A 25,590-nucleotide genomic window follows, 5' to 3' on the forward strand; every position below is an offset into this window, starting at 1 on the left:
GTAGTATTTATGGCCATATGCAGTAGAAAATAAACATTCCAAGAGACCAATTGCACATGTGTGACACATGAGACTGAGTATTAACAGGTCTGTGATGCCCTTAGATGTTCTAGGCTGCACAAACAATACACTGAATGGATCAGCTTTTGTCTACCTGGTGCCAAGAGGTGTGGGTAAGCTGTTCAGCTCCATTTGGTTTTGAAAATGTACCCACAAAAGAAGAATTCCCAGTAAGTTTGGGTCATAAGCTCACACTAATTAAGTCCTCGACCTTTGTACACACTGCTCATTGCTGCTACTGATTGTATGATTTAGTGAGGTCCTTGGAGTGACCCTGCTTTAGTTGCTCGTGGCCTCTGGCAGAGCGTCCCAGAAGATGATCGAACTTGACTATAAAGGAAGTAAATGTCATGACAAGGTTTCCATAGGTGAACCTGTGGAAGGATCATTACCAGACCTCAAGAGTTGGGAACGGGGGAGCCAGTATATTCACCTCACCCTTATGTCTTTCTGAAACCTAACCCAATCTTTCCCATAGGATCAATGTTTCCGTATCTGCAGTTTCTGCATCCACATAGTTTTTCAGGAACAAAATCCTTACGAATAATGAGAATTGATTTCATACAGAAATTGTTAACATTGTGACCACTAAGGGACACCTCAGACCCCCACAAACCACAGACACAAGCATACAGACAGAAGTCCTGGGTTCTAAAAGACATTTTGTTTTTCTTTATATCTTACTTAAGGCTACTTGTTCAACATAATCAGCACAACTGCACTCATTTTCCTAAATGCACTCATCCTCCATGAGTTTTGTCCTCCTCCTCTCCCAACTCAAACTTTCCTGGGTGAGGTGGAGGAGCTTCTTTTATGCTGGACCTGGGAGTACTTCTGGTGTCACAATATCACACCCAGGAAGCACTTCCAGGTCAGGTGGGATTGGCCTGAAGACTCAGGAGCCAGCAGATGCCTTTGAAAGCACTCAAGGAATTCAACAGGGCTGCCCACTGGGACTACAACTTCCAGGCAACCCTGAGGGTGTGAACAGCCTGAGCAGAGGGTTGCTGTTGCTACCCAGAGTATTTCAAAGGTCCATTACCCTGAGAAGCAGTTTCCCTCCAACCTTAAAATAAAGTGTCATCCTGACCAGGAAAGTAAATGCCCACTGTCCCAGCTCAATTGCCCATCCATCGATAGGAATGATTCATCCTGGATGGGATTTGGGCCAATCCATAATCTGTTGGGCCCTTGAGCAAGGCCCTTAACCTGCAATTGCTAAGCGCTTTGAGTAGTGAGAAAAGCGCTATATAAATGCAAAGAATTATTATTATTATCATAATCCTGTATTAAACAGTGGATGGACCAATAGATTAATAAATCCAAACACAAGCCTGTGACCTTCCCTTTATTTTATTTTACTAAAAGTAAGCCAACCTTTAAGGAACAAAGATTTACAGTTTAAAACAGAGCACTTAAATAACTATAATTTGGGCTCCACTTTGGGTTCTACAGTGGCATGCAAAGGTTTGGGCACCCTTACTTAAAATGTCTGTTATTGTGAATAGTTAAGTGAGCAGAAGATGAACTGATCACCAAAAGACATAAAGTTGCAGATGACACATTTCTTTACAACATTGTATGCAAGATTAGTGTATTGTTTTTGTTTTGTACAATTGTACAGTGAAAAAAGGAAAGTAGTACTATGCAAATGTTTGACCACTTCAAGATATCTGAGCTCTCAGATAACTTTCCCCAAGGTCTTGGGCCTTAATTAGCTCATTAGGGCTATAGTAGAGGTGTGGAAGATCAAGAAACCTTTTAGAAAGAACTTCTCATTTGATTGCTAGAAAGGCAAATAAAAACCCCCATTTGACTGCAAAAGACCTTCAGGCTCTGGAGTGGTGCAGTGACACCTGAACAAATATGACATTCATAGTAGAGTCAGCAGAAGAAAATCTTTCCTGCATCCTAGCCACAAAATTCACTGCCTGAAGTTTTCAAACGAATATCTAAACAAGCCTGATGCGTTTTAGAAAGAAGTCCTGTGGACTGATGAAGTAAAAATAGAACATTTTGGACACAATGCACAAAGGTATGTTTGGAGAAAAAAAGGGCGTTGAATTCCAGGAAAAGAATATCTTTCCAACTATTAAGCATTGGGGTAGATTGATCAGGCTTTGGCCTGTATTGCAGCCAGTGGCACAGGGAACATTTCACTGGTAGAGGGAAGAAAGGATTAAAATAAATACCAGCAAACTCTGGAAGCAAACATCTCACAATCTGTAAAAGAGTTAAAGTTAAAAAGAGGATGTGTCCTACAACAAAGTAATGACCTGAAACACATCTCAAAATCTACAATGGAATACCTCAAGAGGAGCAAGCTGACAGTTTTTCAATGGCTCTCACAGTCCCCCGACCTAAACATCATTTAAAATCTGGGGTTAGATCTCAAAAGAGCAGTGCATGCAAGATGGCCTAAGAATCATACAGAATTAGAAGCCTTTTGCAAGGATGAAGAATTGAAGGACCCTTTGCTGGCTATAAGAAGTGTTTACAAGCCAAAGGGGGTGTTACTAAGTACTGACCATGTTTGCTTCGGGCCCTTTTCATTTTTTTTTTTGGTATTTTGTACCTGTGAATGATGAAAATAAAAATGCAGTCTTTCTTAAAATATGAAATAAATGTGTCATCATTAACTTTATGCCTTTTGTTGATCAGTTCATCTTCTGCTCACTTAACTATTCTCAGTAACAGACATTTTAAGCAAGGGTTCCCAAACTTTTGCATGCCACTGTATGTGTAGGTGAATATGGTTGACTTGTACACATAACAGACTGCTTAATGTCCTTTTCCACTTCTGTTGCCTTAAGCACCGCTAACAGTGTTAATTTGTTGAACCCATGTTTTACCTCTCTGTACTGTAATAATTGTTAAATTACAATATGCTGCACATATGTTTGGGCCAACTGCCTGAACATCTGGGAAAGTGTGTGGCTCCACTTGAGCCGACCTTCTGTTTTCCTTCTAATCTAATATGGAATAACTTAAGTTTAGCATGTAGGCACTGGGCCGGATACACATTCCGCGAGATAAACCTTAAAATCTTAAATCCAATGAAGCTAATTGCAGTATCCAGAGGAGAAACGCAAATCATCGGCACCAGACAAGCGTTACCTTGACCGTATCTCACCGACGCATTTTAAAGTCTGCCATAGATAACAAAGTAACATTCCAAACTGTTGGGCGAAGAGCGGAAGGAACGAAGGCAAAAAGACTGAATGTGATCGACTGAACAGCGGAAACACCAAGATCTGCGAGCGCCATAAAGGCAATGCTTCTGCTGACGCTTCTGCTTTCGGGAGTGCACACATTCCCAGCTAACGTTTCAAGCCCTTCGGCAACCTCCAATCCAAGCTTACTGGCACTTACTGCCATAGACTGCCCACCGTGTCAGCCCGAGCTGTGCCCACTAACACCCTTGTGTCCAGCAGGGTGGGTGCTAGGTCGTTGTGGCTGCTGTCAGGAATGTGGGAATGTGGAAGGACAGCCGTGTGACCTTGACCCCCGAGGTGCTTTCTACGGGCGATGCGGCCGTCACCTACGCTGTCAGCTGGACCCTGCCGATCTGCTGCACGGAAACATCCCGGAGCCACGATGTGTTTGCGAATCTCAGCAAGTGGTTTGCGGGTCGGATGGCGTGACCTACGAGAATATCTGTCGCATGGAGGAAAGGACACAGCATAGTGTAACTGTGACGAGCAGCGGCCCATGTGAAGCTGGTAGGTTAACCTGACTGAAAAGAAACGTATAATTCACACAATATGAAAGCTAACGGAACGAGTACTTAAAGTAGATACTGTTAGCGAATTCATCTTTAACTTCATTCAGGAATTTTATGAATCACTAAGTGTTATATCATATTTAACGTTAAATAGAATATTGGTTTGGATGTCCTACTGAAATCAACATACATTTAAATCAAATCTTACTCTCAAAACCCGCATACTCCAATTCAGCGTCGCGCGGAGCCAAAAGCTTCCCCATTAGCACTGACATGTTACGTTCACCCATTCACACACATATACACACTGGGACCAATTAGGAGGTGCCTTCTAACTTATCATACAAGTTTTTGGAAATGCGTGATGAATGCGCGCGTTTAAGGGAGATAAAATGGCAATCTCCACTCGGACAACTGACGGGCGCGGTGAATTCGAACGAAGAATATGTTAAGTAACACAACAAGCATTATCCGCAGCGTAACTGCCAATGCTACCTATGTGTTAAATGATACATAAAAGTTATCGCCGAAACAGTTTTTTGCCTGAAAACACATTGTATACAAATACAGTTTCTGTTCGTGATTTACGCATTTTCTAACGTATTTTAACTTATGTTCTTTAAACCCAAAAGAATTAAATGAAATCAGAGATAACCACGTACTTTTTTCCAATGTGCTGTAACTGCCTTTAAAACATTGATTTATTATTGGTGCAGTTAACTGGCGACCCAGCTTCTTTAACTTAAATAGCTATACAGTGCGGGTGTCCGATCCGATATAATTTGGCTATGGTTTGGTGTTAAATATTGGATGGGGTTCACTATGGCAGGCCATATCTCGGGTATTTCAAATTTAAATATCACATCCATCCATTTCTAATTCAAGGTGTCCTGGCAGGGATACGGCTGAAAAGAACAGCCCTAGACCAGATGCCAGTATATGACAGGGCACACTTACTTGTACAGGTACAGTTTAGAGTTTCCGGTTAACCTAGAGTAGGACGCACGAATTTAGGAATGTGAAAAGAGGAAAATACATTGCAGAAATCCAAAAATACATAAGGGAATAAATGACATGCACGCTCCTCACATATACATTGCTCAGGTTGGGATTTGAACCCAGGACCTTGGAATTTAGGACAATACCATACTTCTTTGAGTTATTAGCATGCATTTCATATAAATAAAAAGGATATAGTGTTGAAAAAATTTCAATATTTTTACCCTTGAACTTAAGTAATATTCAGTTACTACCTTAATAGGCAGAAATAGTGAAAAAGTTGTAAAGGCATTGCCAATACCAATATCTCAAAATAATAATTTAAAAAACAATAGTACCTACTGTATATCGTACACCTCATACAATGGAAAAATATCTTTTACATTTTACTCAATATACAATCATGTTATCTTTTTATAATTGTTTCTTTTTTAAAACTACATTTTTGCTGTAATTTTTACAGCTTCTTTTTTCATAAAAAAGGTTCAGTGGCTTTACTTAATCCAGGACTATATTGTTTTATAGTCAACAGTGTTTCAACCCACAAAGAAGTCCATCCATCCATCCATTTACCAACCCGCTGAATCCGAACACAGGGTCACGGGGGTCTGCTGGAGCCAATCCCAACCAACACAGGGCACAAGGCAGGGAACCAATCCTGGGCAGGGTGCCAACCCACCGCAGGACACACACAAACACACCCACACACCAAGCACACACTAGGGCCAATTTAGAAACACCAATCCACCTAACCTGCATGTCTTTGGACTGTGGGAGGAAACCGGAGTGCCCGGAGGAAACCCACGCAGACACGGGGAGAACATGCAAACTCCACGCAGGGAGGACCCAGGAAGCGAACCCAGGTCCCCAGATCTCTCAACTGCGAGGCAGTAGCGCTACCCACTGCGCCACCGTGCCGCCCCCCACAAAGAAGTATTTTTTTCAATTTTCTGCTACTGAAAGTCTTATTCACTTTTTTATCATTTCAGTTTTGGAAGTCATGTCCTTTGGTAAAGAATTCAATTGGTTGGCTCCTGATATACACACTAATGTTTCTCAAACTTGAAATTGTCTCTCACTGTACCTATAGTTTACTTTTATAGTCCTGTACATAAGGGGCTGGTTTCTTGATAAGGAACAGTAAGAATTTCACTCTTGCTCTTTTCAACCAGCTGTGTTGCCCTTTTCACGAAGGCTTGCAAGAAGATAGGTGAGAAGTAAGAACCTCACACAGGTGAAATGAAAGCACGAGTCAGAAAACCTTCTATTTAAGAGGCATAGTTGTCTAAAGTTTTGATGAAAGTAGCAGTTCAAAAAAAGGGATCTGATATGAAGCCTTGGAAATTCAATTAGAATTTTATGATGGAATTTAAAAAATCAATATATAAAAAATGGGTAAAAATAACAGTCTAGTCATTATGGCAAACTAATTTTGTAGTTGTGTCACATAATTTCTGAGAATACTAGATCATCACCTGATTATTGCAATGCTCTTGTGTAGCCCCAGGCCACTTCCCAATAACATTCAGCACAACAAGCTTACTGTCACTGATGATTTTCACATTTAGGAAAGGAAATCCTTTTTTTGCAGACATTCAGTAAATTCACCAATGGGCAATTTAATTCTAATACATGTGTCCTTCATGAGACAAATCATATTATATTTGGAAACCCAAATATTGTACATTATCAATTGCCAATGTTAATTTAGCTCTTAAAGTTTAAAAAAAAAAACCCTTAGAAGTCTATACAGTGGATTTGGAAAGTATTAACACCCATTCACTCTCTGCACACTTTATTGTAGTGTAGATTTAATTTTAAATAAATAATTTTGTCATTTTTGCCCATCAATCTACACTCAATAATCCATAACAACAAAGTGAAAATGTTTTTAAAAAGGTTAGCAGATTAACTAAAAACAAAAAACTGCAATCTCTCATTTATAAATATTCAGAGTTTTTGCAGTGGCACTCCAAATTGTAGTCAGGTTCATCCATTTTGTTTTAATCATCCTTGAGATGTATCTAGAATGTGTTTGGAGTCCACCTGGCAAAGTGAATTAACTGGATATAGATCAGATAGGCCTACAATTCACACTGCATGTCAGGGCTAACACCAAGCCTCGAACTCCATGTACACTTCTGCTATCAAAGTGTGGTGAGACATAGATTAGCACAAGGGTATAAAACCATTTCTAAAGCTTTGAGTGTTTCCAAGTGCACAGTGGCCTCAACAGTTCTGAAATGGAAGACATTTGGAACCACTAGAATTCTTCCTCAAGTCTGCCATTCAGCCAAACTGAATAACCAAGGAAAAAGGACTTTTGTCAGAGAGGTGACCAAGAACCCAACCTCACTCTAACGGAGCTTCAGAAATCCTCTACTGGTATGGGATAACCTGTCAGGAGGATTATCTTCCCACATGGTGCTTCACATACTTAAAAGCTCAAACAGCCCTATTGATTTTTGATTGTTTGCTTTTCTCTCTCTTTCTTGCTCTGACATTCTCTGGTCCTGACGGAGGGAGTGTGAGCAGGGGGGCTGTTCGCACCCCTAGAGGATACAGACGCTCGTCTAAAAAATGCTGAAAGACTACCTTCACATTGCACCCTTCCTTGCAGCTGCTTTGTCAAGCGACATGCTTCCCGCACGGTGCTTCACATACTTAAAAGCCCAAAAAGGACCTATTGATTTCTGATTGTTTGCTTTTCTCTCTCTCTCTCTGACATTCTCTGCTCCTGACACGCACGCCTTTGAAGAGGAAGATATGTTTGCATTCTTTTAATTGTGAGATGGAACTGTCATCTCTGTCTTGTAATGGAGCACAGTTTAAACTTTTGAAAAAGAAACAAATGTTTGCAGTGTTTGAATAAAGTTCCTGTCTCTCTACAACCTCCTGTGTTTCTGTGCAAATCTGTGACCCAAGCATGACAATATAAAAATAACCATATAAACATATGGTTTCTACTTCGCGGATTTTCACCTTTCGCGGGGGGGTTCTGGAATGCAACCCCCGCGCTCAAGGAGGGATCACTGTACACTTTTCAGTTATATTTTTCATTTTTGAAGATGTACATTTTATTCATACAATTTTTTACCATGATCTTGTCTTTTATGTTGTATTTACTCTCCTTCTTGTTGTTTTCAAACACTTAATTTTATGTTTTAAAATTTTTTTAAAGCAAAGTGCTTTGGGTGCTTTTTGTCTAAATAGGTATTGAAATAGCATGACGACTCTTTGAAAATGTAATAGAACTAAGATAAGTGTATACATCTAACTCAAGGTTAGGTTAAACCCGAAAGAACTATTGTTCATTCAAACTCAGACATATGTTAAATTGGAAGAATCCTAATTCTCCTCTTATAAGTCAGTGGGAAACCGATGTTTTATATTATTTGAAATTGGAAAAAATCTAATTTTCAGTTAGAGGATCTGTACAAAATTTTTTCAAAACATGGCAGGATTTAATCAATATTATTTTAGAGTAAGAGAATTAACTATTATTGCATTTAACTCCCTTCTCCATCTCTTATTTATATAAATATTTACTTCTCCCCTTCTTTTGTCTAATGTTGCCTTATTAAAAAGCTTAAAGCAATTTTCCTTTAGCTAAGCTCTCCTTCTCAGGGGTGGGGTTTGATTTGTCTTCAAATTTGTTGGGTTATAAATTGATCTGTTTGTATGGAATGATTACAATGAAAATTAATAAAATAAAAATATTAAAATAAGAAAAATAAAAAACTCAGACATAGACAAAACCATGTAAAATATCGATTAGGCCTTGTATTAATTATGTTAGTAATAATGACATATTTAAAGGCTACTGTGTAGGTGTGTTCAGTAAAGGTAGTAGGTCCTTGATTGATCACTATACATAAAGTAACAAAGGCATTAACCAATACTTCAGTACTGTGTTGTGTAAGAACAGGACAAAGTCTAGAAATGTTTCAAAGATGGAAGAAGGCAGTCTGAGAAAAATTACTTATATGGGAAGAAAAAGGGAGGGTACTGTCTAGAATGACGCCAAGACTCTTAAACTAGAAAGATATGTTTGTGATAGTGTTTTTAATTAAAATGGAAGAATGGTTAACCTTAGCAAGTGTAGATTTAGAATCAATGAGGAGCACCTAAGTTTTATTGCTATTTAATTGAAGAAAATTGTGAGTCATCCATGACTTTATGTCTTGGAGACATGCCATAAGAGTATTTACAGGGAAAATAGAAGTGGATTTAGTGGATAGATAAAGCTGTGTTCCATCAGCATAGCAATGAAATTTAATATCATGATGTCAAAAGATATTTTTCTCATATATAAATGAGAAAAAGAAGCAGCCCCAAAACAGAGCCCTATGGAACTCCCTGAGCAACGACTGCATTCTTTGACTTAAAGCCCTTCACTTGAACAAGTTGACTACTGTCAGTGAGGTATGAAGAAAACCATTGATGGACAAGGCCACAGACTCCAAAACTAGCTAGATGTTTAAAAAGTATCTGTTGTGATATGGTGTCAAATGCGGAGCTGAAATCAGGAAGTTCAAGATTTGATGAGTCCCATGTCAGCTGCCCAAAGAAGATCATTTGTGATTTTGACCAGGGCAGTTTCTGTGCTGTGTTTAGGATGAATGCCAGATTGAAACTGTTCAAAAAAGGTTATTTTTTGAAAGATGGGACTGAATTTGGGAGGCAAGTAACTTTTCGAGATTTTTTGATATTAATGGAACATTTGAAATAGGTCGATAATTATTAAGGATATTAAGGTCTAAGCCAGGTTTTTTCAGAATTCTTACCTAGATGCTCCAACTGTTGGCCCATGGCTTTGAGCTTACAGAGTTCAGGTGTGAACCAGGGAGCAGTGTGAATAAGTGAAACAGTTTTTAAGGGAGCCAGTGTATTGAAGGCAGAAGACAGGGCAGCATTGTAATGGTCTATTAGTTCTGATGGTGTAGTAGTAGAAGGAGAAACAGGCTATAATTGCATTAAACTTATAAGGCTATCTGGGTTTACATGCTTGATATTACAAAATAAAATCATATGCTGAACCTTTAATTTACAGAGAGGTAAGCTAACATCAAATGTAATCATTTTGTGATCCAAGGTGGGTAATTCAGTATAAACCAGCAAACCCGCGATTCTCAAAAGAATCGCAAATCCAAGAATGGCAATCACTTTCTGTTCCCACCGATATTTGGAGGGAAGAAAAATCATGGAGGGTGGGTGCGTCCTGGGAAAGTTTTCATTTAATTATAAATATATTTGTACTAAAGCAGTTTCTTTTTGGAGCCATGACTCATCTGGTTCTGGTGTTTCAGAAGCGCGTTGTAGGCGCCTGCGTTCATTGTTTTTATCCATGCGGTCTCATATTTGTTTTTTTATGGCTGTGTCGTTAGCTAGAAGTCATTTGCTGATGGCGGTGGATTCGCATGCTGAAGTGACCATGGCGGTGGATACGGGCTTGGAGGGCTACATTACTAAACGAAGGTGGTATATGTGGTGTTGTGGGCGGTCGCGTTCGGGCGGAGGTTGTTGCTTGTGGCCTCTGGCATCTGTGCATATATACAACCTGGCATGCACGCTTTACCTCAAGTTTAGTTTACAGGTCGTGTTGTGTTGTTTGGGCGTCACCTACTGACTCTGGGAAGCTGCTGGGTTTGACTCTGGGGCACTGAGGCGCAGTGTGCGTGCGCCTGCGCTTACGGTGCTTCTGGCCTCTGGCTTCTGCAATCTTTGCATATATACAAACATTACTAAACTAAGGTTGTATATGCAGTGGTGCGCGCATTCACATTCGTGCGGTAGTGGTATTGTGACCTGAAGTTTAGTTTACAGGTTGTGTTGTGTTGTTTGGGCACCACCTACTGACTCTGGGAAGCCGCTGGGTTTGACTCTGAGGCGCAGTGCACGTGCGCTTTCAGTGCATCTGGCATCTGTCCATTTATACAACCTTCGTTTAGTAATATAGATAAGATTGTGGGGTATGATGCATGAGTAGCAAACTAAGTCTAAAATATGACCTTTGTTATGAGTTCAGAAGTTCACATATTGAGTTAAATAAAAACAGTCAAGCATTTCATTAAAATAATTTGTGAATGCATCAGTTGAGGTGTCAAAGTGTATGTTAAAATCACCCATAAGGATGACAAGATATGATCATCTTTACCTTTAAACAGATAATGCTTATTTCAAAAGAGATCTCAAACTAGTCAAAAGTAATTTGGACAGAGTACTGTATTGGAAATTTTTGCAAGTCTACAGCATATTGTAATATTATTAAATTAAACATTTTTCCAGTCTGTACTTAAGTGCATCAAAATGCTGTAATGTGGTATATACTATATTTACCCTTTCATAGATGACAGGATGGTAATAGTTTTGCAGTTTTTAAATTTGTTATTGACACATTTACATAGACTGAATTGAGCAAATGCACTATAATATAAATAAAAAAAAGACCCAATACAAATCAGAAAGTTATGGTCTTACCTAAAGTTGGCGACACTTTAAACAACTTCTAGTCAAAGGAGATGTCAAATTTGACAGCTGCAGTTGCTGATCTCATCACCTAAGGATGTCAGATTACATGACTAGAAATTGCAGGACATGACAAATTACACAAATCCCTGACAACTGTCTAGCACAGTTTCAGATTTCCAAAGTATTATGAGCTTGCTGCATTCAGACACCCCAATAGTGTGCTCTCTGATAGCGCTGGTGTTGTATGAAGACTTGCATGGCAAGTTTACTTGCAATCTCTGCCATGTTTTTTTCTGTTTTTCATTTTGTTGTAGTACAACAGACAGAGAGCAATAAACAGATAAGCCTGACTTCTGTTTAAAAACACCGCCATTCCTCATTCTTCATGTCTGTATTGTATGCATTGTACAGTACTTCTGGGTAAATGCTCAATGGTTGTCAGCTTTTGTAGGCACATTATGTGAAGGCTCAGAGTGAGACAGTTTGCAGTATGAATGTCTAGTCTCTAGATCACTGAACTTCCAGATCAGTCCTGTCAGTTATTAATCCTGTGCATCGATAACTTGTTGGGTTTTATGAAGTGCAGTATTGTTAAATTATAAAGTGAGATAGTGCTGGACATGAACAATGCTTCAAATTGATCAATAATGAAGTGACCTTTAAAATTAATTATTTAATTTTTGCTGCTACCAGGACATATATTGCAAATGACAGGCTTCTTTTGCTGTTGTAGTTTTTCTGTTTTTTAATGTGTAACTATTAAAATTAAGCAAAATTGATTTACTTTATTTTTGTTTTTAATATTTTAGAGCATATACCTAAACTTGAGACTGGGAATTCAGTTTAATTTCACTATAGATAGGTTACTGTTCCTCTGTATGTCAGTAGATGCCATTGAAAAAATACCAATATTTTTATATAGCACATTTCCATACAAAACATGAAGCTGAAAATGCTTTAACAAAAGTTCAAGACAACATTTCAAATTAAAAAAAATGTTGTGGTTTTCTGAGTAATTGAAGGTCTCGAAAACAGAAGAATTTTGGTGTCCCAAACAAAAACAATTCTTGATGGCATAAACAATTCAACAAAAACAGATGCCACGTAAAGAGAGTGGCTGCATATTAATCCAGCTGTGCCATGGGGTTGACTGATATGGAGCTCCTTTGTTTAGGTCGTCTCCCTATTAAGTGATGCCTCCTTCCTGATTGTCATCATTTTGTAACCCAGGGACCGGAAGGGGCAGCATCAGTTGCCCTCACTGGGTGGTTTCTCAGAACTGTGGAGGAAGAAAACGACAAGACAGTTAACAACTGTGCACCCTCCCGGCTTGGGGTGGTATCACATATCTGGGGACAGCTTGGCTGGAGAGTGGATTCTTAGGTGTGCATGTGGGACTATGTATTTAATATATATGTATATAGTGATGTGTAAGTCACTGTCTTGCACCGAGAGAATATGCTGAGTCCAAAAGCTTCAAGAAAACCAACTTTATTTCAATCAAAACAAGAACATTCATAGAGCTACTACTTCAATACATAGAGACACAGGAAATGAATGGGGGAGGGGGAGGGCAGGTTAATGGCCAGGTTATAGTGTTCCCCGCATCACCCACTGGGCAACACACGTGTTATGCAGAGAGGCTGTGTACTTGCAGTTGCCTCAGTGGTGCTGCAAACCTGCAGTTGCCTTGGCAACAGACAAGCAGCCCTCGACAGATACGTCAATTGCGTTTTGCTGTGCATCACTATTGGGGAGGGTGTCAAAAGAGCTCAAAAATCTCACTATATATATATATAAATATATATATATATATATACATTATAAATAAATTAATTTCAAAAATAATAAAGGTAATCAAAATTGAATAGAAACTTGCACAATACAGATAATCAAATACGCAAAACAAATGGTACAGTATTTTTTTTAGAATATTAGAACAATCTGGATGAAAACAGGACGTTCAAACCTACAAGGCTTGCCAATCCTGTCCACTTAAGGTTTCCAAAATAATGTTCACAATTTATATCAAAACAAATCAGTTTTTTTCTAGAGACAAATATATCCTTAGAGGTCTCTGCAGGGACACTCTGGGAAACCCTGAAGACCTTCTTAAGAGGACAGATTATCTCATATCTTTCCCACAGAAATAAACTGGAAAGCAAGCAGGTATCAAAGCTAACCAATGAAATTTCTAGAATAGATGAAGAACACACCAGGTGTCCAAGTGAGGCTCTTCATAGGAAAAGGCAGGCTCTGCATTCAGAGCTCAACCTCTTAACAACTAAAGAAACTGAACAACTCATTTTTAAATCAAGACATCATTACTATGAACATGGAGAGAAAGCTAATAAAGCTCAACAAATCCACAAGCAAGAAGTTCGCAATGCAATCCCAGCAATTACCAACACAAACGGAGACATAATCATTGACCATAAAAATATAATGTACACATTTAGAGACTACTATAAATCCTTATATTCTACTGAGTTCAAAGAAGATAACACACAATCTAATGCATTTCTGGATATATTACAGTTACCACAAATAAATGCTTTTAGTGCGGAGGAACTGGAGAAACCTCTGGCGCTATCAGAATTACTAGATGCTATAAAGTCACTTCAGAGTGGGAAAGCAGCAGGCCCTGATGGCTACCCTTCCAAATTTTATAAGAAGTTCTCCATTCAGCTAGCTCCCCTCCTATTAGCAACATTAACAGAAGCTGGAGACAATAAAATTCTACCTCAAACTTTTCATCAAGCATCAATCATCGTCTTTCCTAAACAAAATAAGGATGTATTACAATGTGCATCATACAGACCAATTTCACTTCTGACTAATGATGTTAAAAACCCTCGAAAGTCCTAGCTAGAAGGATGGAGAAAGTGCTGCCTTCAGTAATATCACAAGATCAAACTGGATTTATTAAAGGCTGACATTTAGTGTCCAATCTTCAACGCTTGTTTAATGTAATATACTCACCTGCAAAGTCAAATATCCCAGAGATTTTATTATCCTTGGATGCAGAAAAAGCATTTGATATGATTGAATGGAACTACCTTTTCACTACATTGGAGAAATTTGTGTTTGGCCCGAACATTTGTGCATGGATTAAACTACTGTATACCAATCCAGAAGGTTCAGTTTGTATTAACAACATTAATTCAGATTACTTTAAACTAGAACGTGGTACCAGACAAGGATGCCCCTTGTCACCATTACTTTTTGCAATAGCCATTGAGCCACTGGCAGTTCACTGTCAAAATGCTTATGAGATAAAGGGGATTATCAAAGAAGGACATAAAATTTCTTTATATGCAGATGATATGGTACTGTATATATCAGACCCACAAAATACTGTGCCTACAGTCCTAACAGCACTAACAGAATTCCAAAAGATTTCTGGTCTCAGAATTAATTTGACTAAAAGTGTGCTCTTTCCAGTGAATTCTCAAGCACACAATATTAGATTGGACACCTTCCTTTTTATCATCGCAGATCAGTTCAAATATCTAGGGGTAAACATCACAAGTAAACGTAAAGCTCTTATCAGCAAAATTTTGCTGTCTGTATGGAAAAAATCAAGCAAGACTTGCATAGATGGTCAACCCTTCATCTCACTTTAGCTGGAAGAATTAACATTGTTAAGATGAATATCCTCCCTAAGCTTCTCTTTTTATTTCAAAATATTCCAATATACATCAATAAATTGTTCTTTAAGAAATCGGATTCAACCATAACCACATTTATTTGGAATTCAAAACATCCACGCATCCAAAGAGCGACCCTACAAAGGCAGAAGGTGGCATGGTTCTACCTAACTTTCAGTTTTACTACTGGGCAGCAAACATACAACATATTAAAACCTGGACATGGACACAAATAGATCAACATATGCAGGCTTGGTCTGCAATAGAAATGGAATCCTGCAGTTCATCTTTATATTCCTTGCTTTGCACCCCAATAAATGCAAATTATCGGCAATATACTAATAACCCAATAGTACTTCACTCACTCAGAATATGGAACCAGTGTAGGAAACATTTTAAGATAGAGAATCTTTTATCGGTGGCACCACTGCACGAGAACCACCTTTTTCAACCATCGCAAACATATGCAGTTTTTAATGTCTGGAAAACATTTGGGATTAAATCACTTAGAGATCTGTACATAGACAACATCATTGCATCCTATGAACAATTACATTCTAAATTTAACTTTCCAGCAACACATTTCTGTCACTATCTTCAAATCAGAAACTTTGTTAAACAGAACCTGCCCAATTTCCCTCATTTCCCACCTCCCTCTATGCTGGAAAAAATATTCATCAGTTTCAAGGACTTAGACAGCATCTCTGCAATATATAAAACCATTTTACAGTCCCTCCCTTTCAAAGACCCAAGAGGACAATGGGAAAAGGATCTCTCCCTCAACATATCAGAAAAGGAGTGGAAGGTAGCAATGCAGAGAATTCACTCACGCTCCATATGTGCAAAGCATACAATTATTCAACTAAAAATTATATATCGAGCACATCTGTTTCGCTTAAAACTGTCCAAAATGTTTCCAGGGCAAGATCCAACCTGCGACCGCTACAATCAAGTTCCAGCCTCAGGGTCACATGTTTTGGGCCTGCACCAAATTAACATAATTTTGGACCAAGATTTTTAAATGCTTTTCAGGCAGCCTTGGTGTCACAATCCCTCCTAATCCACTAACAGCTGTGTTTGGTATACTTCCAGATGGGCTTAAAGTGGAGAAGGACAAACAAACTGTAGTTGCCTTTACTACACTATTGGCACATAGACTTATCTTGCTGAACTGGAAGAATCCTAACTCTCCCCTTTTAAGTCAATGGGTAACTGATGTTATATATTATTTGAAATTGGAAAAAATAAAATTCTCACTTAGAGGATCTGTGCAGAAATTCTTCCAAACCTGGCAGGATCTAATCAATAACATTTTAGAGTAAGCTTTTAAAGCACTGAGGAGGCAGATTCTCTCCCTATTTTTTTTTATTTATTTATTTTTTTAATCTATATTCACTTATTACTCTATCTATTTGCTTATTTTTACTAGGTTTAAGTTTTATTCTGCTGGCCATGCTCTCTTTCTCAGGGGTGGGGGTTGATTTGTTTCAATCCCATTCTTGTAAAATTGATGTATTTGTATGGAATGTTGTGTGATTTCAATAAAATCAATAAAAATTTAAAAAAAAAAAAAGATTGAAGACTGTAATAGCCAGAAAGTGGGGGAGCTCAATTTTAATGTCTGTGGCTTTGGAATAGGTTGGATCCAACCAACAAAATAGATACAACAAGTTCATATAGGTGTGACAGTAAAGTGTTCCCAAACTTTTGACCATACTGTGTACTGTATATATATTAAGGTGGCAAGATGGTGCAAGCTATGATTAGTGTGGCCACTTCATTGGTTTAGAAACATGGACATATCAATTTCACTACATGATTCATAAAACAGTATGTGTATTATATATGCACAAGTATTATAATCCGTGATTAGTGCAGTAATGAATTAAGAGCTTTACCTTTACTTACTGTATGTAAAACAGTCAGAGAGAAACCGCAATGTTTACTGACTGGCAGACACAAATGCAGTATATACAGTGGACATTGAAATAGAAGTGGAGAAGATATAAAACAAAAATTATTGGAAAAATATGTTATTTGAGCTGTTTCTTTCAAGCATAGGTATTCGTGATACTGTTGGAATTAAAAAAAGTCTCCTTTGCTAATATTTCCAATTGTTTTGAGAAAATATACCAGGTCTTGGACATTGTATAGAAAAAGTATACACACGTCTATTTGCTGTTGATCTTTAATATTTAAGGCGTTTGAAAAGAAATATTGAATATGGAAGATCTACTGATTGCCTATTCAAATATGTTGAAAATGTCAACAATTGCCATGGGTGGTATTTACTTTTTTCACATGAGTGTATATCTCCAGGTATATATGCCAATATATTATATTTATGTTGTTGATTTTTAAGCTGCATTATATTCATAAATGTTATTAACACCATTATTGATTTAAGAAAAGATTGGAAAAGGGCACATGAACAGTTCAGTAGGATGTTTTTTTTAGTAGGACTACACTCACAAAATTTTGCAATGGAAGAAAAACTGATGTAACCACTTTTGAATCTGGCAATAGCATAGCAACATAAGAATATAAAGAATTATAGAGCTTTTCATTAAAGATTCAATATAGGAAGAAGACAACTTACCTAGCAACTTCAGTCCATTTGCTACACATATGTAGTTTATAAGGGATTTTCTGCACTTCAGTATGCATGTATGAATATTTCAAGATGCTGAATATTGTTAGGATCACAACTGTGCCTCATCCCTATTTTCCCTTTTTCCTTGCATTTTTCATTATCCCTCACTATATTACCTTTTTTCTGTTTTTGCTTTGTTTTATTGTTATAGTTTTATTCAAGTCCCAAATTGTGTCCATTCTCAGCCTGGGTGATGCCTCATTTGTCATCAGGGCTCTCAAGTGTTGTGGTCATTAAGGCCTTAGAAGACTACTATAAATAAGGACCCTCCTTCACTTCAGCTGCACTGTGGCATTGCCTAATGTTTGTTTCTCTTTTGCTCCGATCAAAGATTTTGTGTTCCTTTTCATCTTCATTGTATTTAAGGTTTTTCAGTTTTGTATTTTGGCTTAGAAATGTATTGTTTTTTTTTCGATTTGTTCTTTTCTTTTACATTGTACTTTTTATTTTTCCTTTAATTTCCTTGCTAGATTAACTTATCTTTTGCGCTGAATTAGTAGTTTTTTCAGTTAATTTTCTTATTTTTAGAAACAAGTAGTTTCTTAATTCTTTGTATTGATTGTTGAATTTAAAATTGTTTATCCATTTTGTTTAAAAAAATTAATTGATATACTGTACATACGTTTTGGTTTTTTTTTTTGTCTGTTCTGGTCTTCCTGCTCGGGAATACTCATAATACTTTGTATGTCATTTCATGTTGTTTATTTTCCTCAATATTATAAAAATAATCACATTTTTCATTAAAAAAAAAAGTTTTCCAAAATAATATTACATCTAGTTTTGAAGGTCTCCAAATTCCTACTGACTACCACACTACTTGGTAACTTTCTCCATATTTCTTTGGTTCTCAGTGTAAAGAAAAACTTCGTAATGCTTGTGCAAAATTTACCCTTATTGAACTCATTTTAAACTAACAGTCTTGATCCACTGTACTAATTCCCTTCTTTTAAACACTTCAGTCGTGACACCTCTTAATCTCTCTTTGCTTAAACTGAAAAGTCTCAGCTCTTTTAATCTTTCCTCATTCATCCCTTGTAGCCGTGGAATTAGTCTAGTCGCTCTTTTCCAGACTTTTTCTAGCACTGCTATGTCCTTTTTGTAGTCTGACCGTCTAAACAGCATACAGTACTCCAGATGAGGTCTAACCAATGCGTTTTAAAGCTTCAGCACAACCTCCTTGGACTTGCATTCTATACATCAGGGTGTTATATAACCTGACATTCTGTTAGCCTTCTTAATGGCTTCTGAACACTGTCTGGCAATTGATAGTGTTGAGTCCATTATGACTCCTGAATCCCTTTCATAAGGTGTACTTTCAATTTTTAGACCTCTTATTGGGTATTTAAATCAAACATTTTTACTTACTATGTGTAATACTTTACATTTACTTACATTTAATTTGATCTGCCACAAATTTGCCCAATCCTGTCCAAGTCCCTCTGGATGATTCAATGGATTCAAGATTATCTGACAAGCCACCTAGCTTGGTATGATCGGCAAACTTAAACAGTTTTTTACTTATATTCCTATCCAAATCATTTATATATATATATCATATATATATTTCTAATAAAATAAAAAAAAATCCTGGGACAAGACAAGACTTTTTAGTCTGGGATGAGACGTGACTTAAAAGAGTTGTTGTTTGGTGAAAGTGAAATTCACATATGCAAGCAGCAGAGACGTGAAGTGGCTGGTGCATAGAGCCACTGGTACGTATATATATATATATATATATATATATATATATATATATATATATATATATATATATATATATATATATATATATATAATATATATATATATTATATATATATATATATATTATATATATATATATATATATTATATATATATATATATATATATATATATATATATATATATATATATATATATATATATATATATATATCTATATATATATATTTAAATATATAATGTATTAAAATAGCAGTGGCCCTAGCACTGACCCCTGTGAAACATCACTCTTAAGGCCAGCCAATTCTAATAAGGATAGATAGATAGATAGATAGATAGATAGATAGATAGATAGATAGATAGATAGATAGATAGATAGATAGATAGATAGATAGATAGATAGATAGATAGATAGATAGATACTTTATTAATCTCAAGAGGAAGTTCATATACTCCAGCAGCAGCACACTGATAAAAAACAATATTAAATTAAAGAGTGATAACAATGCAGGTATATAGACAGACAATAACTTTGTATAATGTTAACGTTTACCCCACCGGGTGACATTGAAGAGTCGCATAGTGTGGGGGAGGAACGATCTCCTCAGTCTGTCAGTGGAGCAGGACAGTGACAGCAGTCTGTCGCTGAAGCTGCTCCTCTGTCTGGAGATGATACTGTTTAGTGGATGCAGTGGATTCTCCATGATTGACAGGAGCCTGCTCAGTGCCCATCGCTGTGCCACGGATGTCAAACTGTCTAGCTCCGTGTCTACAATAGAGCCTGCCTTCCTCACCAGTTTGTCCAGGCGTGAGGCATCCCTCTTCTTTATGCTGCCTCCCCAGCACACCACCGCGTAGAAGAGGGCGCTCGCCACAACCGTCTGATAGAACATCTGCAGCATCTTATTGCAGATGTTGAAGGATGCCAGCCTTCTAAGGAAGTATAGTCAGGTCTGTCCTTTCTTACACAGAGCATCAGTATTGGCAGTCCAGTCCAATTTATCATCCAGCTGCACTCCCAGGTATTTATAGGTCTGCACCCTCTGCACACAGTCACTTCTGATGATCACGGGGTCCAGGAGGGGCCTGGACCTCTTAAAATCCTCCACCAGCTCCTTGGTTTTTCTGGTGTTCAGCTGTAGGTGGTTTGAGTCATACCGTCTAACAAAGTCCTTGATTAGGTTCTTATACTCCTCCTCCTGCCCACTCCTGATGCAGCCCACGATAGCAGTGTCGTCAGCGAACTTTTGCACGTGGCAGGACTCCGAGTTGTGTTGGAATTCCGATGTATATAGGCTGAACAGGACCGGAGAAAGTACAGTCCCCTGTGGTGCTCCTGTGCTGCTGACCACAATGTCAGACCTGCAGTTCCCGAGACGCACATACTGAGGTCTGTCTTTAAGATAGTCCACGATCCATGCTACCAGGTATGTATCTACTCCAATCTCTGTCAGCTTGTCCCTAAGGAGCAGAGGTTGGATGGTGTTGAAGGCGCTAGAGAAGTCCAGAAACATAATTCTTACAGCACCACTGCCTCTGTCCAAGTGGGAGAGGGATTGGTGTAGCATATAGATGATGGCATCCTCAGCTCCCACCTTCTCCTGGTATGTGAACTGCAGGGGGTCGAGGGCGTGACGGACCTGTGGCCTCAGATGGTGAAGCAGCAGCCGCTCCATGGTTTTCATCACATGCGACATCAGAACGACAGGCCCTAAGTCATTCAGTTCACTAGGATGTAATACCTTTGGGACTGGGGTGTTGCAAGATGTTTTCCAAAGCCTCGGGACTCTCCCCTGTTCCAGGCTCAGGTTGAAGATGCGCTGTAGAGGACTCTCCAGCTCCAGCGCACAGGCCTATGACCCTCTGCTTCCTGTGTCTGAGCCAATTTTGCACCCAATCATACACTACACACTGAGCTCATACTTCATTTAGTTTGATGTCCAACCTCCCTTGTGGCACCTTATCAAGTGCTTTCTAAAAGCCAAGATAAACAATATCATATGCTCCACTATAATCATATTTTTTTGTTGTATCCTCAAAGAATTCCAGCATGTTAGTAAAACACAACCAGCTTCATCTGAACCCAGGTTGACTCTGTACTAAAACTCCTATTCTTGTTATGTGTTGCTCAAGCTTATCCTTAATATTCTTTCCATTAATTCACTTGTGATACACATTAAGTTTACTGGCCTATAGTTGCTTGGATCTCCTCAATCACCCTTTTTAGTTTGTCATTTTCCAGTCTTTCTGAATTTCCTCCTTGCGCTGTGACTCCCTAAAAATATGCGTCAAGATGTTGCAAGGGCATCCTCTAAACCAGTGCCTCTGACATTAAAATACCACAACTTACAAAGATTTTTCTAACAGTTATACAAGACAGAAATTCATTTAAAACAAAGAGAGACCCGTTGAATAAGGGGATTAATAAGAATACTGTGGTCTATGGAAAAAAAATTAATTCACTTTAATGAGCACAAAGTTCAGTATTGTTTTCTTTTAAAAGCTGAAATATATTACATGCAATATTGCTTGTGTTATCTTTAAAAAAAGCTGAAAAAGCCTCACTTTTTTCTCTTGCAGTTTTCAGGAGCCATACAGGTACATTATGATGCAGATATACTGTACTGTTGAATTTAAACCAAAAACCTTTCTGATATGTAAACTATAACTTGTTGGTAAGTAATATGTAAGGAAACAGTCAAGTATTCATTAGATATACTGTAGTATAGAGTATAGTCTGATATAGTATAATAGCATAGTTCACTACCAAAAAACATGTAGTAGGATCTTGCTGAATTTATGTAAGCATAACTGTCAATATCGGGTACAAGGCAGGATCCAAGCCTGGATCAGGCAACATCAAAGGGCACACTCATTCATTTACTTTGTAATTGTAAAAAATCTAACCCACAACTGTTTGACATATGCAAGCTTAACTGAACCTAGAGAGAAACCCACAAAGACATTGCAAGAATGTGCAAATGTTATACATGCAATGAATGAGCACAGAATTCGAAGCCAGGGACTTGTTCATTGACGCCACAGTGCCATCAATATCATTAAAGGGATTTTTGGTAAGAACCTTAATTACAACCCCACTTCCAAAAAATTTGGAATGCTGCGTAAAATGTAAACAAAAACAAATTGTGATGATTTGCAAATCATTTAAACCTAAATTAAATTGAAAATAGAACAGAGACAACATATCAAATGTTGAAATTGAGTAATTTATTGTTTTAAGCATCCCCTTTGATGTAGGTGGAAGTATGGTCTTCATTCTTCTTTCTGAAACTCTTTGGTTTTCCTGACATTAAGGGTAAGATTGTTGTCCTGGTACCGCTAACTCAGCTTGGGACTTTAAGGTTAACATGTTTCATGCCTAGGTAGTTAATGAAACAAACTGTGTCCATTTAGATTACATACTGTCAGGGATCGAGATTATCCCTTGTCTTCTGTTAGATTGTGTAGTTCTTTCAAAGGTAGCCATTGGAATACAAAAGCCCAACAGGTGTGGCTGTTCCTGGCTTTAGCTAGGATATTCTGCAGTGTAGCTCTTTCAGGGGAAGCAATCTGAAGATGAATCAACAAGTAAGCAAATCCCTGCAGGGATGTCTCATGAGTGGAGCTGCTTGTAACCCCTGGTAAGGCTGAGGTAGCTACCCTCAACCAGTGTTGTGATATCCTTATTTTTTGTTCGAGTTTATTTGTACTGAGTGAATGTTGAATAGTTTAGTTTTGCAGGACGCATGTGCAAATCAAGGCTGACAGTTTTGGCATTTTCAGCATTAACTTGTCCATCAATAGAGAGAGAATCTCAGAGGTTAAAGTGCCTTTCCAGGACACGTTTACACCACAAATCAACTTATCACCATCATTCACATCTCAGCATACAACAGAAAGTGTGAAGCAAGTGAACCTTATTTATTAGATTTTCTTGCCTTTGAAGTCTAAAAGATGCCATGCATTAGAATCTTTGGGTGATTATCTATTTTTCTTTGGAAGATGGGCAAAATAAGAATGCTGAAATTTATTCTAAATAAAATGTAGACACTGGTCACATGGCTGAATGAAAATGAGTTATAGCCAAAGTAGCATTAGACATTAATGTGCACTTGGAATAGGAATATGGTAAGTATTGCTTTGTGTTCTCATGTCATAATGCTTGATTATGATTAATTTTATTTAGAAAAATTAAGTTAAATGTTCTGTCCCATATAAACACCATTCATATAATAAAACAGCTTAGATCACTAAAACCACACATATGCACCCACTTTATTCAACAAACAGCTATAAGCTACATCTGAATTTCATAACATACATTTACAGTCATCTGAATGTAATAATGATATTAAAGTGAATTAATGTCTTACAGTGATAACTCTAAAATATTGTTACAGGTGTTTGGCATGTGATACTGTTATGATGCAATGATGTCACAGCTCTAACATATTAAAATCATGCTAGTCACCAGGATTAAAAAAAGATAATTTTAAGCTCAGCATGCTTAATAATAATAATAATAATGATAAAAATGTATTTATATAGCACCGTTCTCATGCTCAAGGCTTGGTAGCAGACATGAGTTACTTTATTTAAATTTGTTTTTTGGCAATTTGTAGCCACATTTTGGTGATGTCATAAGCTGCTTTGGCTATACTATATATTTGCAGTGTACTGTAAAGGGAAGCCCACTAGCAAGTAACTGACAGAAGCAAAGGTGTCACATAGGTGACATTAGGCAAAGGGAGGTGCAATCAAAATTTGTATCAAAAAATGAACACATTCCGTTATGATTTCAGTGCTTTCATTTTGGGCATTGGGAGTCCATCTGACATCTTCCTGTTTTTTGTACATGCTGACACATATATTTTTTAAACTAGCTGGAATACCATTTGACAGATCAGGTTTTAGCATTAAAGACAAATATGCTATGTTTGGAAAAATAAATGTTATTAAAAATGGTTTTCAAAATAAAATAAAAAGAGAAATACAGTATCTGATTAATACCTGACTACTGTGTATGAAAATTATAATAAAAAAGAATAACCATATTGATATTACAATTTAATAAAGACTTGAACATTTACATTTCAGTGAAATACATTTATTTACTGTTTACAAAATCTCCATACAAATTGAATTATTACTCCCATTTACGGTAGAACTCTATCTTAACTACCCATACCATATAATGCCCTTTTCAAACCTTTGATTTTATTATTTTGTTTTTTGGGCTGCAAATATAAGTAATTCTGCATGGCACTGGAAATGTCAGCTTGTATGACACTTTTTAGATTTTGTTTTTTGGTTCAGTCTTATATGTGTCTTTTTAAATCAATGGAGTGTTTTAGTCAAGTACAGCTGTTCCAGTGCAGTCAATCTCATGTCAAATCTGGATTAGTATGTTACAGAACTGTTGAGTGCCTTTAAATGAGCTAGCGGCAAAGTATGCACTCAACTGTCTGATGTTTTGGTAGGCCTCAATCAGGTGTTTGAGCCTAGAGAGTGCAATTGGCTACTAATCCATTTTAAATAAGTGAAATGTTGCTAATGTTATTTAGCTATTCTGATTTTCTGAAAATGAAAACATAGACATAATTGACATCCAAAGTACTTATACAGTAAAGAAAAGTTTTCCTCCACCTTAATAAAGATCCCAAAAGACACCGTCAAAGACAATTTAATCAAAAGGCGTTTAATTAACATAGCACTCTATTATATCAGCTTAAAGAAATTGTTTGTGTTCTTCAGGATTTCAAAGGAAATAATAAGGATGTAGAATTGCTCCAGACCATGATGAAAATCTGTGTGGCTAGAAAACAAGATTCATACACATGAAAGTAATGAGTCCCATGTGTCTGTAATTGAGGGCACCGATGTGCTAAAAAATTTAACAAATCCTATCTGTGCTATTGAAATTTGTAACAAATAATGAAAACTAATGCATTTTCTCTGAACTTTTAAGTCAAAATCAATAAACGTGTCAGCCAAATAAATCTAATAATAAAACAACCAGATTTACCTTTGAGGTTGTAGACACTAAAAAAATGTTAGTCCATTTTACCTGTCAACATTTTACTAGTCCATTTTTTCATTTTATAATTACATAACATTAAATCACAGTGGATTTAAGTTGGCTTTTATGCCACTGCTTAACAGATAAAGACTCACTAATGTCAACTTGAAAACAGATCTCTGCAAAGTAAATTAATTAGAAATGTAAAACACAAAATAATTGATCACATAAGTACTCATCCCCTTTAAAAGGAGAGAGTACCAAAGAGTAAGCCACTATTAAAAAAGTACATAACCTCATCTTTAGTTCG

The 25,590-nt window shown here is 37.3% G+C and overlaps 1 protein-coding gene across 1 annotated transcript in view; it reads left to right on the forward strand.

The window, feature by feature from the left end:
• Positions 1 to 3,015: 3,015 nt before the first annotated feature.
• Positions 3,016 to 25,590, forward strand: part of LOC114649362 (kazal-type serine protease inhibitor domain-containing protein 1-like) — a 59,649-nt gene continuing 37,074 nt past the window's right edge. Inside the window, exon 1 of the mRNA XM_028798891.2 lies at positions 3,016 to 3,782. Coding sequence (XP_028654724.1) covers positions 3,335 to 3,782 — 448 coding nt within the window. The 5' untranslated portion in view covers positions 3,016 to 3,334. The remainder of the gene's footprint in view (positions 3,783 to 25,590) is intronic.

The sequence above is a fragment of the Erpetoichthys calabaricus genome, chromosome 1, assembly GCF_900747795.2.
Source record: "Erpetoichthys calabaricus chromosome 1, fErpCal1.3, whole genome shotgun sequence".
NCBI classification, from domain to species: Eukaryota; Metazoa; Chordata; class Cladistia; order Polypteriformes; family Polypteridae; genus Erpetoichthys; species Erpetoichthys calabaricus.